This window comes from Trichomonas vaginalis, chromosome V (assembly GCF_026262505.1).
Source record: "Trichomonas vaginalis G3 chromosome V, whole genome shotgun sequence".
In the NCBI taxonomy this organism is placed as follows: Eukaryota; Parabasalia; order Trichomonadida; family Trichomonadidae; genus Trichomonas; species Trichomonas vaginalis.
Window position 1 is genome coordinate 16,897,063 of NC_067207.1, and position 14,459 is coordinate 16,911,521.

General features: G+C 31.5%; 4 protein-coding genes across 4 annotated transcripts, besides 7 other annotated features; all 4 read right to left on the reverse strand.

The window, feature by feature from the left end:
• Window positions 1–6,247: part of a mobile genetic element that runs on past the window's edge.
• TVAGG3_0350840 (protein of unknown function, DUF4106 family) lies at window positions 690–1,241 on the reverse strand (the record flags this gene model as incomplete). The annotated part of the gene is made up of 1 exon (XM_051231088.1): window positions 690–1,241. One exon carries the CDS (start codon window positions 1,239–1,241, stop codon window positions 690–692), a length of 552 nt encoding a protein of 183 aa, XP_051100818.1.
• TVAGG3_0350850 (uncharacterized protein) lies at window positions 1,558–2,294 on the reverse strand (the record flags this gene model as incomplete). The annotated part of the gene is made up of 1 exon (XM_051231089.1): window positions 1,558–2,294. A coding segment is annotated over one exon (737 nt), but the record flags the coding sequence as incomplete, so codon positions are not given.
• Window positions 4,112–4,390, reverse strand: TVAGG3_0350860 (protein of unknown function, DUF4106 family; the record flags this gene model as incomplete). Its single annotated transcript, XM_051231090.1, has 1 exon — window positions 4,112–4,390. One exon carries the CDS (start codon window positions 4,388–4,390, stop codon window positions 4,112–4,114), a length of 279 nt encoding a protein of 92 aa, XP_051100820.1.
• Window positions 6,149–6,247: a terminal%2Cinverted (terminal inverted repeat of Maverick-3 transposon ID:TVAGG3_0350680).
• Window positions 6,248–10,226: 3,979 nt separating this feature from the next.
• On the reverse strand, window positions 10,227–10,613 carry TVAGG3_0350870 (Ankyrin repeat family; the record flags this gene model as incomplete). The annotated part of the gene is made up of 1 exon (XM_001295876.1): window positions 10,227–10,613. One exon carries the CDS (start codon window positions 10,611–10,613, stop codon window positions 10,227–10,229), a length of 387 nt encoding a protein of 128 aa, XP_001295877.1.
• A 460-nt stretch (window positions 10,614–11,073) lies between these two features.
• Window positions 11,074–13,303: a mobile genetic element.
• A 23-nt stretch (window positions 13,304–13,326) lies between these two features.
• Window positions 13,327–14,285: a mobile genetic element.
• Window positions 13,327–14,285: a terminal%2Cinverted (terminal inverted repeat of MuDRx-1_TV_TvPhantom-3 transposon ID:TVAGG3_0350890).
• Window positions 14,286–14,459: part of a mobile genetic element that runs on past the window's edge.
• Window positions 14,286–14,459: a terminal%2Cinverted (terminal inverted repeat of Maverick-1B transposon ID:TVAGG3_0350900).

The window sequence follows — 14,459 nt, forward strand, 5'->3', positions numbered from 1 at the left end:
CGATGACATATGAGTTCACTTTTACAGGGTTGTGTTCGACCAAGTTTAACATTATACCAAAGCCTGACAAATCTTCTCCTGAGTTTTAAGTTTGTCTTTAAGTTGTTGGTAGTCGTTTCGAATATCTGCAACAGAACTTAAGTCTCTGCTAACTTCAGGATATGTTGGTTGTTCTTTTACAGGAACTATTGTTATACCATCTTCGTCTTCGTATGGTTTCCCCACTTCAACATCTCTTTCTTTGACATTGACAACAACACTTTGACTGTTTGTTTTGAGTTGGTGAATTTAACTTCACATCTGCCACCGCCATTAAACCTTTTGAAACACTTACGCTTCTATTTTTCGGAAATGACATTTTACTTAGAATAAAAAGATGGACGTATTTGAGTATCTCTTTGAATTGAAGCAGAACAAAGTTTACACACACAAACAATACAAATACATTGACAGAATAGTTCTTTATACAAACAATGGAAAATGTTATAGAATAGCAATATTTGCTGAACCAAAATATTTTCATAAAGCAAAGAAAGTTGGTATAACTGAAATGGTTCTAGTTCTTGAAGTTGACAAAAATATAACAACAAAACTTACAGATATTTCTAAAGGTAAGTTTATCTTACAATTTTATGTCAAAACTGGCGTACTGTCAATATTTGACGGAGAGAAGTCAGTTCAAGAACAACTTACTGACCTGCTGCCAAAATCTGCTCGATGGAAGCTGTCGTTATGCCAATCTGAGGAGCCCCAGCAGGTTTCATCGAACGAATCTTCAAAAGAGCATCTTCCGTGAAAAGTGCTATTGGTTTTGTAAACTTCTTTGCTCTCAGTTCATCTGGACCGTCTCTGTCACCAGTATATTGTATTTGAACTGTACCAACAGTTGAAATACCACCCATAAAGTCTTCTGAGTCAGCAAATGGAATGCCAAGCCAAAAGTTTGAACGGTCTCCATTTGTATATTGAGTTTTTTGACCTCCTGTATGAGTCCATACTTTCACATATGGCATAATAGAACTTTGCATTTCAGGGTTAATGGTTGTTGTGAAGTTGTTGTTAAAGTTCATAGCATCTAATGTCAAGTTGTATGACCTCATATCCTCAACTGTAGAATATTCTTCTCTTGGATAGTATTTGCCATCTATGTTTATATGGTATTTAATACCAGGGTTGTAGAAGCAAGAATAGTCATTTATAGTTCGTCTGAACAGTACAAACATAGTATCTGCATGTTTCATTGCAGTTGTTAAAGCAATATCTGTTCTTGCACCTGGGTCAGCACTTTGGTTTCCAACTTCACCTGCAAAGTCTTTGACAGATATTTGGTGTATAGGGAACATAAGTGGAACTGCAATATATTTGGCAGCTAAAGCATTTGAAATATCTGGGTCCAACATATAGACTGCAAGTCTGCTTTCTATTCTCTTGCATTCAAATTTTTCGCATGTGAACTTAACTGGGTCCCAAGCAGTTCCAGCAGCATTGAAATAGTAGTTTACTTCAGTGTTGAAGTTTGAGAAACCAAAGTCTAAGTCAACTTTGTCTTTGCAAAAGTCACAGAACTTGGCTCCACCAGTTCCAGCTACAGCAATGCTGAATGGGTCTTGTGTTGGTGCAATGACTAAGTTATTTTTGCTTGGAGTAAGTTCGATAGAAATTTTTCCTGCCCAGTTTGGCAAGTATCTTAAAAACCTGAAGATGAGGAAAGATGACAAAGGAACTCTAAGTTTCAGTTTTACTTTAGTGACAGCATTTCCATCTGAACCAGAAAGGTTAACATAAACTCCTGGAACGTTAGGGTCAAGTCTTCTTATTTTCTCAATAGTTGCATACTGGTCTGTTTGTTCTCTAGCTTGTGGTTGTACTGAGTTTCTCAAAGCGAACCATTCATAGTTTGCCCATGTTACTGTTTGAACTAAGTCAGAGTTAGAATATATCTTATATCCCATGAAAACTTCTGGAGCATATTGGTATCCGACATAGAAAATTCCATTGCAACCTTTCTTGTCAGACAACTTGGCAGAAGGTTTTATTTCAATGTCTTGTTCCACGTATAAGAATGAGTTGTCAATAGAAATTATATGAAACCTGTCGCAAGCAATATCTACTGTTGTTGAAGAACCTTCTCCAAACTCACCTACATTTCCATAAGAAACAGCAGTTGTATATTCGTAAGTTCCAGGAACTATTTCTGACCTTCTAATGGCATTGTCGCATTCGTTATACCATTCGGAAACATTTCCATTCATAGCATCCAAAACTGTTGGCGTTATATTCTGAGCGGCGTACATTTCATATGAGTAAAAATATAGAATAGTTGGATTTATATGTCATAATAGAACCCACTCCGACCAAGCTTTACTTTCTTCCTGACTGAGTTTTTAACTCTTCTTTTTCCTTCATTGCCCTCTGCTTGAAGTTGTTGCATCTTTGCATTATGTTCATCTAGTATGTTGCAAATTTCCCATGTCCTTTTTGCCTTTTGGCTCTGGTCGCCCATCTCAGGTAACCTATATCCTAGAAAGAGTTTGTCATAGTCTGTATTTGAGTCTTTGCGTATTGTTTGCATGACTCTTTCCTGAGTTTCTGGTTCAAGCTCTTCAAACAGTGCCTGTCCATATGGAATATGCTCGTTTCCAAATATATGTTTTTGTAGCCATTCTGGTTTTCTTTCCATGTTACCAACTATATCTTTTGTGAATGGGAAAGCTTCTACCCAATCTTTCAGTCTTGCGTCGTTTATTTCTGTAGTTGGTTTTATTTTGTCAAGGAACATGTTTTTCAATACTAACATTTCATTTGGTACTGTCCATTTGAGTTTTCTTAATATTCATCCCTTCTCGGTTCATCGTCTGCAAAGTAAGTTTTTATGACATTTTGTAAACTTTCGTTTGCAAGGTCATGTACAATAGGTTCTCTTCCTTCTATCTCCCTAACTTTCTTTCTAAACTCTTCACCAAATATACCATCTCTATGGTTCTGTGTAGTTCTTTGAGATAAATGTTTTAGAACGTCAGGTGTTATATTTCCATCAGCCATGTTCATTTCATACTGGTCCAAAATATCTGCATGTTTCATATCTTTCAATGGCATTAAAGCCGCGCTTAAAATACCAGCTATATCTCGTTCACCATTGACTTCCATTGCGTCTACAACTTCTTGGAATTGTGGTTGTAAGTTTATGAACCACCTATCTGGATTAGCTTTATGACCCCATCTCATTGTAGTTCCATCGTCTGCAGAAACAAAAGTAGGTTTGTTTCCATCTTGGTTAGGTTCTGAATGAACTTTAAACAATGTTTCATTTCTATATGTTTTCTTGAAATTTAACCTTTTATTTTCACCGAGTTCATCCGAAGATTGAACGTTAAATGCTCGTAAGTAAAAAGGGTTGTTGTATTTGTGTACATTTTCTTTCAGTGCTTCCATTCTATGCTGAATATTTTCATCTGATGTTGGAGTCTTTTGTATGTCGGCAAACATTTTTCGATATTCTTCTACTATGTCAGCCGAATTTTTTTTAGACTCTTGGAAATATTCCATATTCACCTCATGCTCTTGTTGAGGGTCAAGATTTTTCGGCTGTTCCAAATCTTCATCTAGTTCTGTGAAGTTAGTTTCCAAAGGAAGGACTTGTTCGTTTCTTCAGGCTCTTCTAGCTGTTGTTGCTGAACTATTTCTTCCATGTCTGGTTGTATCTGAACTTCTTCCTGTGGAGTTTCTTGTACCTCATCTGCTGGCATTTCATATATTCCGAGACCGTTTTCAACAATTTCCCTATCTACGTCATCCGCATTCATAAGCTTTTGTTCTTTCGTTCCGTCTCTATTTTTTACGCGTTTCATGACGAAAGTTGAATTGTCATTTAGCTCTGACATCAAATATCTCGGAGTAAATTCATCCATGTCATTTGGATGATATGCTATTAAATCATATCCCTTAGCGAGCTTGTATTTTCCAGGTTTGAGATTATATCCGTTTTGGTGCTGAGCCATAAAGCTAAATAGGTTCGGGTCAGTATTTCCATCCTTGAACTTTCCAATAGCTTCTTTATATCTGTCACTAAAGTCAACAGTATCTGGGAAACCACACTCTTCTTTAAGCATTTTTAAGAATTCTTGGTTTCCTTGTTCTCTACTTCTTTTATGTCCTTGCTCTGTTTGTGGTTGTTGTTGTGCAGGGTTTTGAACTGTTGGTTGTTGTGTTGGTTGTTGTTGTTGTTGTTGTTGTGCAGGGTTTTGAACTGTTGGTTGTTGTGCTGGTTGTTGTGCATGCCTGTGTCTGTGTCCATGTGACGATGTAAATGTTCTAGGTAGTCCTGGTGCAGGTGCTTCTCTTGGAGGGTTTGGTGGTATATAAGTTCCACCAGCTGGCACATATGTTCCATCTGCAGCGTAATGTCCTACCTGACTTTTCGTTCTTAAGAAAGCATTTACTAGGTCTGTTTTGGTCTGTTGTAACTCTTTTTCTTGACTTTTCACAACAGTTGCTCTAACGGCGTCATAGGCACTTTGAACTGCCTGTCTCGTTGCTGCATCTGTTATTTTCGTCATATTTTGTGCTACTTCTTTTAACTCTTTGTCGAAACCTTCAGACTTCAGTTTCTTTCCAGATGAGAAGTCGTTCACTTGTTCACCTTACTATGAAGAGCTTCGAAGGCGTTCTTAAAGTCAGCATTTGTTAAAGCTTCATTTGAACTGTCTTCATCCGCTTGTATTTTTGTCCTTATTGACCCTATGAGTTGGGCTGCTTTAGCGTTGGCTTGGGCATCTAACCAGTCATTGTTAGCTTTTATATATTCTGCCTTTTCATTGCCTTTTGCATGGCTGCGTCGTTATTTTACTTTCTTGTGCTAAGTTTTCATACTGTACGGTTTGGTTTGCAACTGTAAAAGTTTTTCTGCCTTTACATTTGCTTCAACTTCTTTTTTATACTCATCGCTATCCATATATGTCTTCAGGGCTTTTTGTTTTATCTCTTCATCTTTCAGTATTTTATATTGAGTAGTATGGTTTTTCAAATTTATGACATCTTGTTCCATTTTTGCTACTTCTGCTGCTTTTTCTGACACTTTTTTCGCATATTCCTCTGTACTTAGTTCTTTCAGTTGTTCTTCTTTCTTCTTTTTCTCTACGTTTAACTCATTGAGTTTCTTTGTGTGTCTGTCATATTCTAGTTTCTTTTCGTTTTCACTTATTTGTTTCTGTATGTCTATGTTTGACTTTTTGACATCTGTTATTTGATTTTTGAGTGAACTCAAATTCATTTGACTTTGAGGGTTATAGGCTGTTCCGTCTGCAGCTCCACCATAGCCTGCCATTTTCGCTAAAAGTGCCGCTCTTAAACCTCCACTCTGTGCACCAATAACTCGGTTTAAAAGCATAGGGTTGCTTGACATTTGTTGCAACATAGTGGGGTCATTCATAATTTGTTGTTGCAACTGTTGTTGTGGTGTCAGTTTTACTATTGGATGTTTCAATGCTCTCTTCCTCTTACGTATATTCTTACGTAGCTTACGTGGCATTTTAAGTGAAGTTAAAAACATTTACGATGAAGAAGTTTCGACAAAGCATTTACGAAGAAATCATGAAAATTCAAGAGGTGAGAAAACAGGTGAGAAAACGGGTGACATCTCACCTCTTCACCTAAATTATATTTTTGGGTCATTTACGCTCATTACGATGAAATCATGACAAAACATTTACGAAGAAGTCTTGACAAAACATTTACGATGAAGAAGTCTTGACAAAACATTTACGAAGAAGTCTTGACAAAACATTTTTACGAAGAAGTCTTGACAAAACATTTTTACGAAGAAGTCTTGACAAAACATTTTTACGAAGAAGTCTTGACAAAACATTTTTACGAAGAAGTCTTGACAAAACATTTACGAAGAAGTCTTGACAAAACATTTACGAAGAAGTCTTGACAAAACATTTTTACGAAGAAGTCTTGACAAAACATTTACGAAGAAGTCTTGACAAAACATTTTTACGAAGAAGTCTTGACAAAACATTTTTACGAAGAAGTCTTGACAAAACATGAAAACATATATAATTTGTGAAAAGCTCCTGGAAGACCTCCGAATAAAAACTTCATTTATGTGGGCTAGAAGGCACGAAGTGCCTGGAAGGTCACCCCAAGAAAAAAAAACTTCATTATACCAATCATCCTCAGGGCTAGAAGGCACGAAGTGCCTGGAAGCCCCACTACCTTTTTTTTTTTTTTTTTTTTTTTTTTTTTTTTTTTTTTTTTTTTTTATTGAGGTCATAGCAAAACGGCTGTTTCAGTCATTAATTCTTAAAAATAAAAAGGGTAAAAACTAAATACAATGGGTAAAATTCAATAGTGTCTGTGCTATCGTTCAATTTGAAGGTGTCTTTTGAAACCGCAAGACACATTGAATTTTTGAATAGTGTATTATGGTTTGACAGACACCAATGAAAAAAATAAAATGATATTTATTTTAAATATATAAGATCCTTATATAAAATATAAATATTTTATCGTTTTATTTTCTTGTTTTAGAAATGTTTTTTATTGAAAAATCAATAAAACTAACTCCAAAATAAAATTTTTGATTTAAAGACACTATGATGACACCAGGCAAATCTTCCAAGACACCTATCGTCTGGAATCTAACCACCCTAAAAAATATATTTTTTATTTACGATTTTTTATATTTGGATTTTTAAGGCATAATTTATAAAATATTAATAATTTAATCGATTTGATATTAAGAAAGACATTTAAAATTCATAAAAGATCCAAATAATTTCATATCCAAAGTTATTAAGATTTGAAGATTTGAGGAAAGAAAAGGAGAAATATTGCATATGAAATGTTTTCAAAAAATACATCAGAAATTGTAAAAGAATTTTAATAATTAATAAGATTTGGATGGGTTAAAATTTGTGATGAAACCACCAGACACTATCAGTCTTATTCTCACTAAAACCGTAATTCATATTGTCACTCAAACCGTCAGTCATATTGTCATTAAAACGGTCAGTCATACACTCACTCAAATCAACAGTCATATTGTCACCCAAACTATCAGTCTTATCCTAACTAAAAAGCTAATTCATAGTGTGTGTCAAACCGTCAGTCATATTGTCAGTCAAAATATCAGTCTTATTCTCACTAAAACCATCAGTCATACACTCTCTTAAACTATGAGTCATATTGTCACCCAAACTCTCAATCATACACTCACTCGAATCAACAGTCATAGTGTCTGTCAAACCGAAGTCATATTGTCAGTCAAACTATCAGTCATATTCTAACTAAAACCGTAAGTCATAGTGTGTGTCAAACCGTCAGTCATATTGTCAGTCAAACGGTCAGTCATACACTCACTCAAATCAACAGTCATATTGTCACCCAAACTATCAGTCTTATTCTCACTAAAACCATCAGTCATACACTCTCTTAAACTATGAGTCATATTGTCACCCAAACTCTCAATCATACACTCACTCAAATCAACAGTCATATTGTCAGTCAAACCGTCAGTTATATTGTCACTCAAACTGTCAGTCTTATTCTAACTAAAAAGCTAATTCATAGTGTCTGTCAAACCGAAGTCATATTGTCACTCAAATTGTCAGTCATACACTCACTCAAATCAACAGTCATATTGTCACCCAAACTGTCAGTCTTATTCTCACTAAAACCATCAGTCATACACTCTCTTAAACTATGAGTCATATTGTCACCCAAACTCTCAATCATACACTCACTCAAATCAACAGTCATATTGTCAGTCAAACCGTCAGTTATATTGTCACTCAAACTGTCAGTCTTATGAGTGTGGTAGAATTTACGAAAAAGTGACACTTAACCTTAAATTTTCAAACACTATTTTTTGATTGTATTTTGTTATTTATATATTTATATATATAAATATATTTATATATGTATATTTATATATGTATATTTATATATGTATATTTATGTATGTATATTTATATATGTATATTTATATATGTATATTTATGTATGTATATTTATATATGTATATTTATGTATGTATATTTATATATGTATATTTATATATGTATATTTATATATGTATATATTTATATATGTATATATTTATATATGTATATATTTATATATGTATGTATATTCTAACTAAAAAGCTAATTCATAGTGTCTGTCAAACCGAAGTCATATTGTCACTCAAATTGTCAGTCATACACTCACTCAAATCAACAGTCATATTGTCACCCAAACTGTCAGTCTTATTCTCACTAAAACCATCAGTCATACACTCTCTTAAACTATGAGTCATATTGTCACCCAAACTCTCAATCATACACTCACTCAAATCAACAGTCATATTGTCAGTCAAACCGTCAGTTATATTGTCACTCAAACTGTCAGTCTTATTCTAACTAAAAAGCTAATTCATAGTGTCTGTCAAACCGTCAGTCATATTCTCAGTCATACTGTAGTTCATACTATCACCCAAACTGTTGTTCATACTGTCACTCAAACTCTAAGTCATATTGTCAGTCAAACTGTGAGTCATATTCTCTCTCAAACCTTGAGTTACACTGACAACCAAACCCTCATTCAAAATGTCACTCAAACTGTCAGTTATATTCCTAGACATATTCAAACTTTCAGGCATATTGTCAGCCAGATACTCAGTTATAGAGTCACTTTTTTGTCATTAATGAATTCAGTTATAGATTCAAACATACATTCGGTCCAATATTGGATCATGCAGTTAATTCTACATTTTTTTAACTTGTAAGTCATTATTTATGAAAATATTTAAAATAGTGTAATTGCACAATGATGTGCAGTATTATCTTTAATATTAATATTGTAATATGATATTAGATTTTATCATATGAGATATTAATATTGATTTATGAATCACTGCACAATGATGTGCAGTATTATCTTTAATATTAATATTGTAATATGCAATGTTATATTCTAATTTGAATGTTCCTTTTTAACCTCATGATTTCTTCTCACTGATCTGCCTTTTTATGCAGCATTTTGTATTTAATCTCTCTTATCCTTTAGATTCTCTATGCTTTCCATCTTTCTAAACCAGATTCCATTGTTAATTCTTAAATTAACACAAATCTTAAATTTCATATTAGTCATTGATCTGAAGTTATTGAAACATCTGACGTCTTTAGATTATCTTATCTAATATTAAAATGATTGATCTATTTACATTTTTAAAATAGTCCTAAAAAGTCTCAATATTTATAAAAGCATAATAAAATTAAATTTTTTAATATCATTTTGTAAATTATTCGTTTACTTTATGGCATAGTCTTGAAAAAGTATCAAAAAACATTATCTTAATGGTCTCTAAAGAGGTTAAGTAGCATACACACAGATATGCTAATGTGGTAAAAAGAGATTTATTGCAAAAAGTCCAAAATAGTATATTTATTATCAAGATTCGCGTGGAAACGTACGAGTTTGGGATGAATAACTAACATTCTTAAACATTTAGTAATACTCTGATAAGTGTCCTTAGATGCGACATATGGCTTCTTTTGTTCTAACTTACCAAATTCAAGAACTCAAGTTGGCAGTAACTCTGTACTAAACATACTCTAAGAGCTTGTCATTATTCCGTGTATGACAAATCATACTTTAATGTTTTACTCGTTGAATAAAGAATGCTTGATTTTGAAATCGAATGTTTTTGCTTAAATAGTTCCAGATTCTTGAACTAGGGACGGAATTAGAGGACACGTCTTTGCTGGTTAGTCGCGTGCTTGATGACAATATGCTACAATTATAATAAACGTACAAAAGGGACGAAAATTGAGAGCTTGTAACTTTCAACCTAAAAAATGAATTAAAATGATTATGTGTGGGAATAAAGATAGAATAAACCAAACTATTGTTTTTAGTCAATATAGGGATCCCTCTTGGATGAAAATCTTCTCCAACAAACTTTTGTAAATTCTAAATTTATTTTGTACCTGTGCCTATATTAAATTCTATGTGACAAGCAGCTTTAATATAAATATATATCCTCTTTGTTTTCTGATGCTTCTTAATAATTTGATAAAAATATTGAATAATTTCATGAACAAATATTTTTTAGTTTGTATGAGTAGAATTGTTTAAAGCAAAATTTAAATCATATGTACAAGCAGTGGATCAAGTTAATATAATCTTATTGTAATGAAATTATTCGTATTATGGCCTGATGTGAATATCCCTGGCATATAATTCTATCTGATTGCACCATGAGAAATGAGGAGATTTGCTATTTCATGACTTGAATTTTTTACTGCGTATTGAAGTGGAGTAATTTTAGAAGAATCAAATACATTGGCATTTGCCCCATGTGATAAAAGCAATTCAACGATCTCTTTTTCCCTATTTTCTGCGGCAATATGAAGTGGAGTTTTTTTAGAAGAATCAAATTGGTTGACATTTGCCCCATGTGATAAAAGCAATTCGGCGATCTCCTTTTTTCCCTTTATTGCTGCATTATGAAGTGGAGTTCTATTTAAAGAATCAAATGCGTTGACATTTGCCCTATGTGATAAAAGCAATTCAACAATAGTTAGTATACATATCATGTGTACGGAGGCACTGCGAGCCTCCTTACCCATGATATGTGAATTTGACACTTTACAAAACCGTTAACGTATATTTTACAACACAAACACAAACACCAACTTAACCTTAAATATTTATAAAGCCGCCAACCACTTCACCTCACTAACGTTTTCACAAACGACTTCACTACTGTAAAAATAAACGTTCTCACTTACAAAAGTATTGCAACTCCTCCCATTGCTGTGCTTCATATAACAGCTCATAATCTTCTGACTCACTTTCTTCTTCATATAGGTCAAAATCACTGTCATAGTTTATACCTGTAAGTTTTGACAAAGCTAATGAAACACGCTTACCGTTTGTATCGTATGCTTGTATAAACTTTCCATTCTTCATTCCTTCATAAACGCTCAAACTAACTTTACCCTTTCTCCCTCGTATCTGATAGAATGTATTTTCACGAGGAACGAAGAACAAGTTCTTGAACTCATGACCGTTGTAGTTTGTTATCTCGAGATGGATAAAATGCACACATTTGCACACATTTTGACACTTTTTCTGACAAGCATCATTCAAATTTGAAGAAAAACCTCTAAATTTCATTCAAATTTCTGTCAAAATGTGTGCAAAATTGAAATAGGCACACATTTTGACATACGATTATTTATATACGTTATTTTAATGGTTTCAGAGAAATCTTCGTTACACATTATTGAAGATTACTCAATATTTAAGTGAATGACTCACTACCACCTGTTTAGAAAAATGGTAGCATAAAATCCAAATGTCACATATATTATTTCTTATTTCATACAAATAAACTTACAATTATAACCTCAACTTGTTTGCAAAGCAGAAACTCAATATAAGCAATCGATCAGTAGTGTATTTAAAAGTCGAATTTAAATTTAAAAATTTATAATCTTATTTCGGAACCAAATAGTATAAATTTAGGACAAAAAGCTACGTGGTGTTGATAACAACTATTAAAATTCAAATATTACTACCATGAACAATACAATGGCTCATATTGATAATTGATAAACGTGCATATAAATTGCATATATCATCAATGTCATTAAGTAAAATACATGTATATAAATAGATTAGAAATATTTTTCGGTTAGAATTAAAATCTATGTAATAAAAATAAGTTATAAAAATAAATACCGAATTTTTATTTGTAATATAAACTGCTACAATATGCTAGTGTATACAAATGTATTTTGTCGTATTGATTTGAAAGATCTTCAACATGGTTCAGATCTAAATTTGAAACTCGTAAAATAAAGCGAATCTTTATTTATAATATAAACTGCTACAATATGCTAGTGTGTACAAATGTGTTTGTACAAATGTATAACTCTTTGTCAATTGTTATGGCACCTTATAACTTAAAAATCATTTTCATTAACAAATATAAAAAGTGACAATTAATATTTTCATTAAATGCATATTTAATTATCAAAACAATGTCGATTTAGCTTGAATGTTCATTATAAATGTGTAAGTTTAGGAAAACAAAAAATAATTAATTCTCGCAAAGAAACTTATTTTAAAAGAACCTAAACAAAAGTTCATATAATAATAAATCTAAAAATAGATATTAATTTAAACGAAGATAATGAGAGAATGGGAATGTTGTAAAACAATGAGACTTAATGATCAAATAATTAAAATAATAAAATTAATTAAAGGAAAGCTAAAATAGTTTAATGAATTTTTATAGATTGATTACACAATCAATGTTTCTGTGTCAATGTACATCAATCAACATTGTTTCATTGAATTTTGTCTTTCACCAAGAAGATTCAAGAACAAAGTTTTGTAGTTTCAATAGATTGATTACACAATCAATGTTTCTGTGTCAATGTACATCAATCAACATTGTTTCATTGAATTTTGTCTTTCACCAAGAAGATTCAAGAACAAAGTTTTGTAGTTTCAATAGATTGATTACACAATCAATGTTTCTGTGTCAATGTACATCAATCAACATTGTTTCATTGAATTTTGTCTTTCACCAAGAAGATTCAAGAACAAGTTTTCCTCTTTTTCTTTTTTAAATGATTAAAATATTACCTTGCTTCAACTTTACACGTTTTCGTTTACTAAAATTATCTTTTACCTTCACTTATCTTATCATACCCAATTATTCATTTAATTCTATATTTTTCTGACCAAAAATCCTCTCAAATCTCCCTTCTTCTTTCAAAAATTCTATGAGTTTATTCAAATTTCCTTTAAATCTTTGCTAGTCCTTCTATAAGATTCATTCTAAAATTTTTGAAAAAAATTTAAAATTTGCTAAATATATTCTTTATTACTTTGCACTATTTTCCAATTGAAAAATCGTCGATTTTAATCAAATGTAAGATCATCATAATAAAAATTATGAAACTTACCGTGTTTATTAGTAAATTTCAATATGAAGTTGTTATACAAACAGCTGGGACTTTAAATTGAGAAATTGCATAATTCCATCTACAAATTTTGGTCTAGACAATAATCATTGATAAATTATAATATATGTATTATGTGTATTTACATTGCATATATAACAATTTCAATTTCTATATTAAATTGTTATTTGATATCAGCTATATTTGTTCAGGTAAAATGAAGTGTAAAAATATAACTCATGAATTACATATATATATATATTATTTTTATTATTAAAATCAAATTCAGATTTATAAATTAAGGTTATTCATTTTTGATATGGTTATCACGCTCAAATATGTTGACAAAGAGTTATACATTTGTACAAACACATTTGTACACACTAGCATATTGTAGCAGTTTATATTATAAATAAAGATTCGCTTTATTTTACGAGTTTCAAATTTAGATCTGAACCATGTTGAAGATCTTTCAAATCAATACGACAAATACATTTGTACACACTAGCATATTGTAGCAGTTTATATTATAAATAAAGATTCGCTTTATTTTACGAGTTTCAAATTTAGATCTGAACCATGTTGAAGATCTTTCAAATCAATACGACAAATACATTTGTATACACTAGCATATTGTAGCAGTTTATATTACAAATAAAAATTCGGTATTTATTTTTATAACTTATTTTTTATTACATAGATTTTAATTCTAACCGAAAAATATTTCTAATCTATTTATATACATGTATTTTACTTAATGACATTGATGATATATGCAATTTATATGCACGTTTATCAATTATCAATATGAGCCATTGTATTGTTCATGGTAGTAATATTTGAATTTTAATAGTTGTTATCAACACCACGTAGCTTTTTGTCCTAAATTTATACTATTTGGTTCCGAAATAAGATTATAAATTTTTAAATTTAAATTCGACTTTTAAATACACTACTGATCGATTGCTTATATTGAGTTTCTGCTTTGCAAACAAGTTGAGGTTATAATTGTAAGTTTATTTGTATGAAATAAGAAATAATATATGTGACATTTGGATTTTATGCTACCATTTTTCTAAACAGGTGGTAGTGAGTCATTCACTTAAATATTGAGTAATCTTCAATAATGTGTAACGAAGATTTCTCTGAAACCATTAAAATAACGTATATAAATAATCGTATGTCAAAATGTGTGCCTATTTCAATTTTGCACACATTTTGACAGAAATTTGAATGAAATTTAGAGGTTTTTCTTCAAATTTGAATGATGCTTGTCAGAAAAAGTGTCAAAATGTGTGCAAATGTGTGCTATGTTTTTTTCTCTGTTATCTCAATAGTTTTCGTCATTTATATAAAAATAAAATAAAAAATAAACTTAAAAATTAATGATATCACCACTCCCACACGTATGAAAACATCCATTTAAATTTAGGGTAGAAGGTTAGATCTAACCTCATTTCTACCCTCATTTCTACCCTCATTTCTACCCTGTTGAAT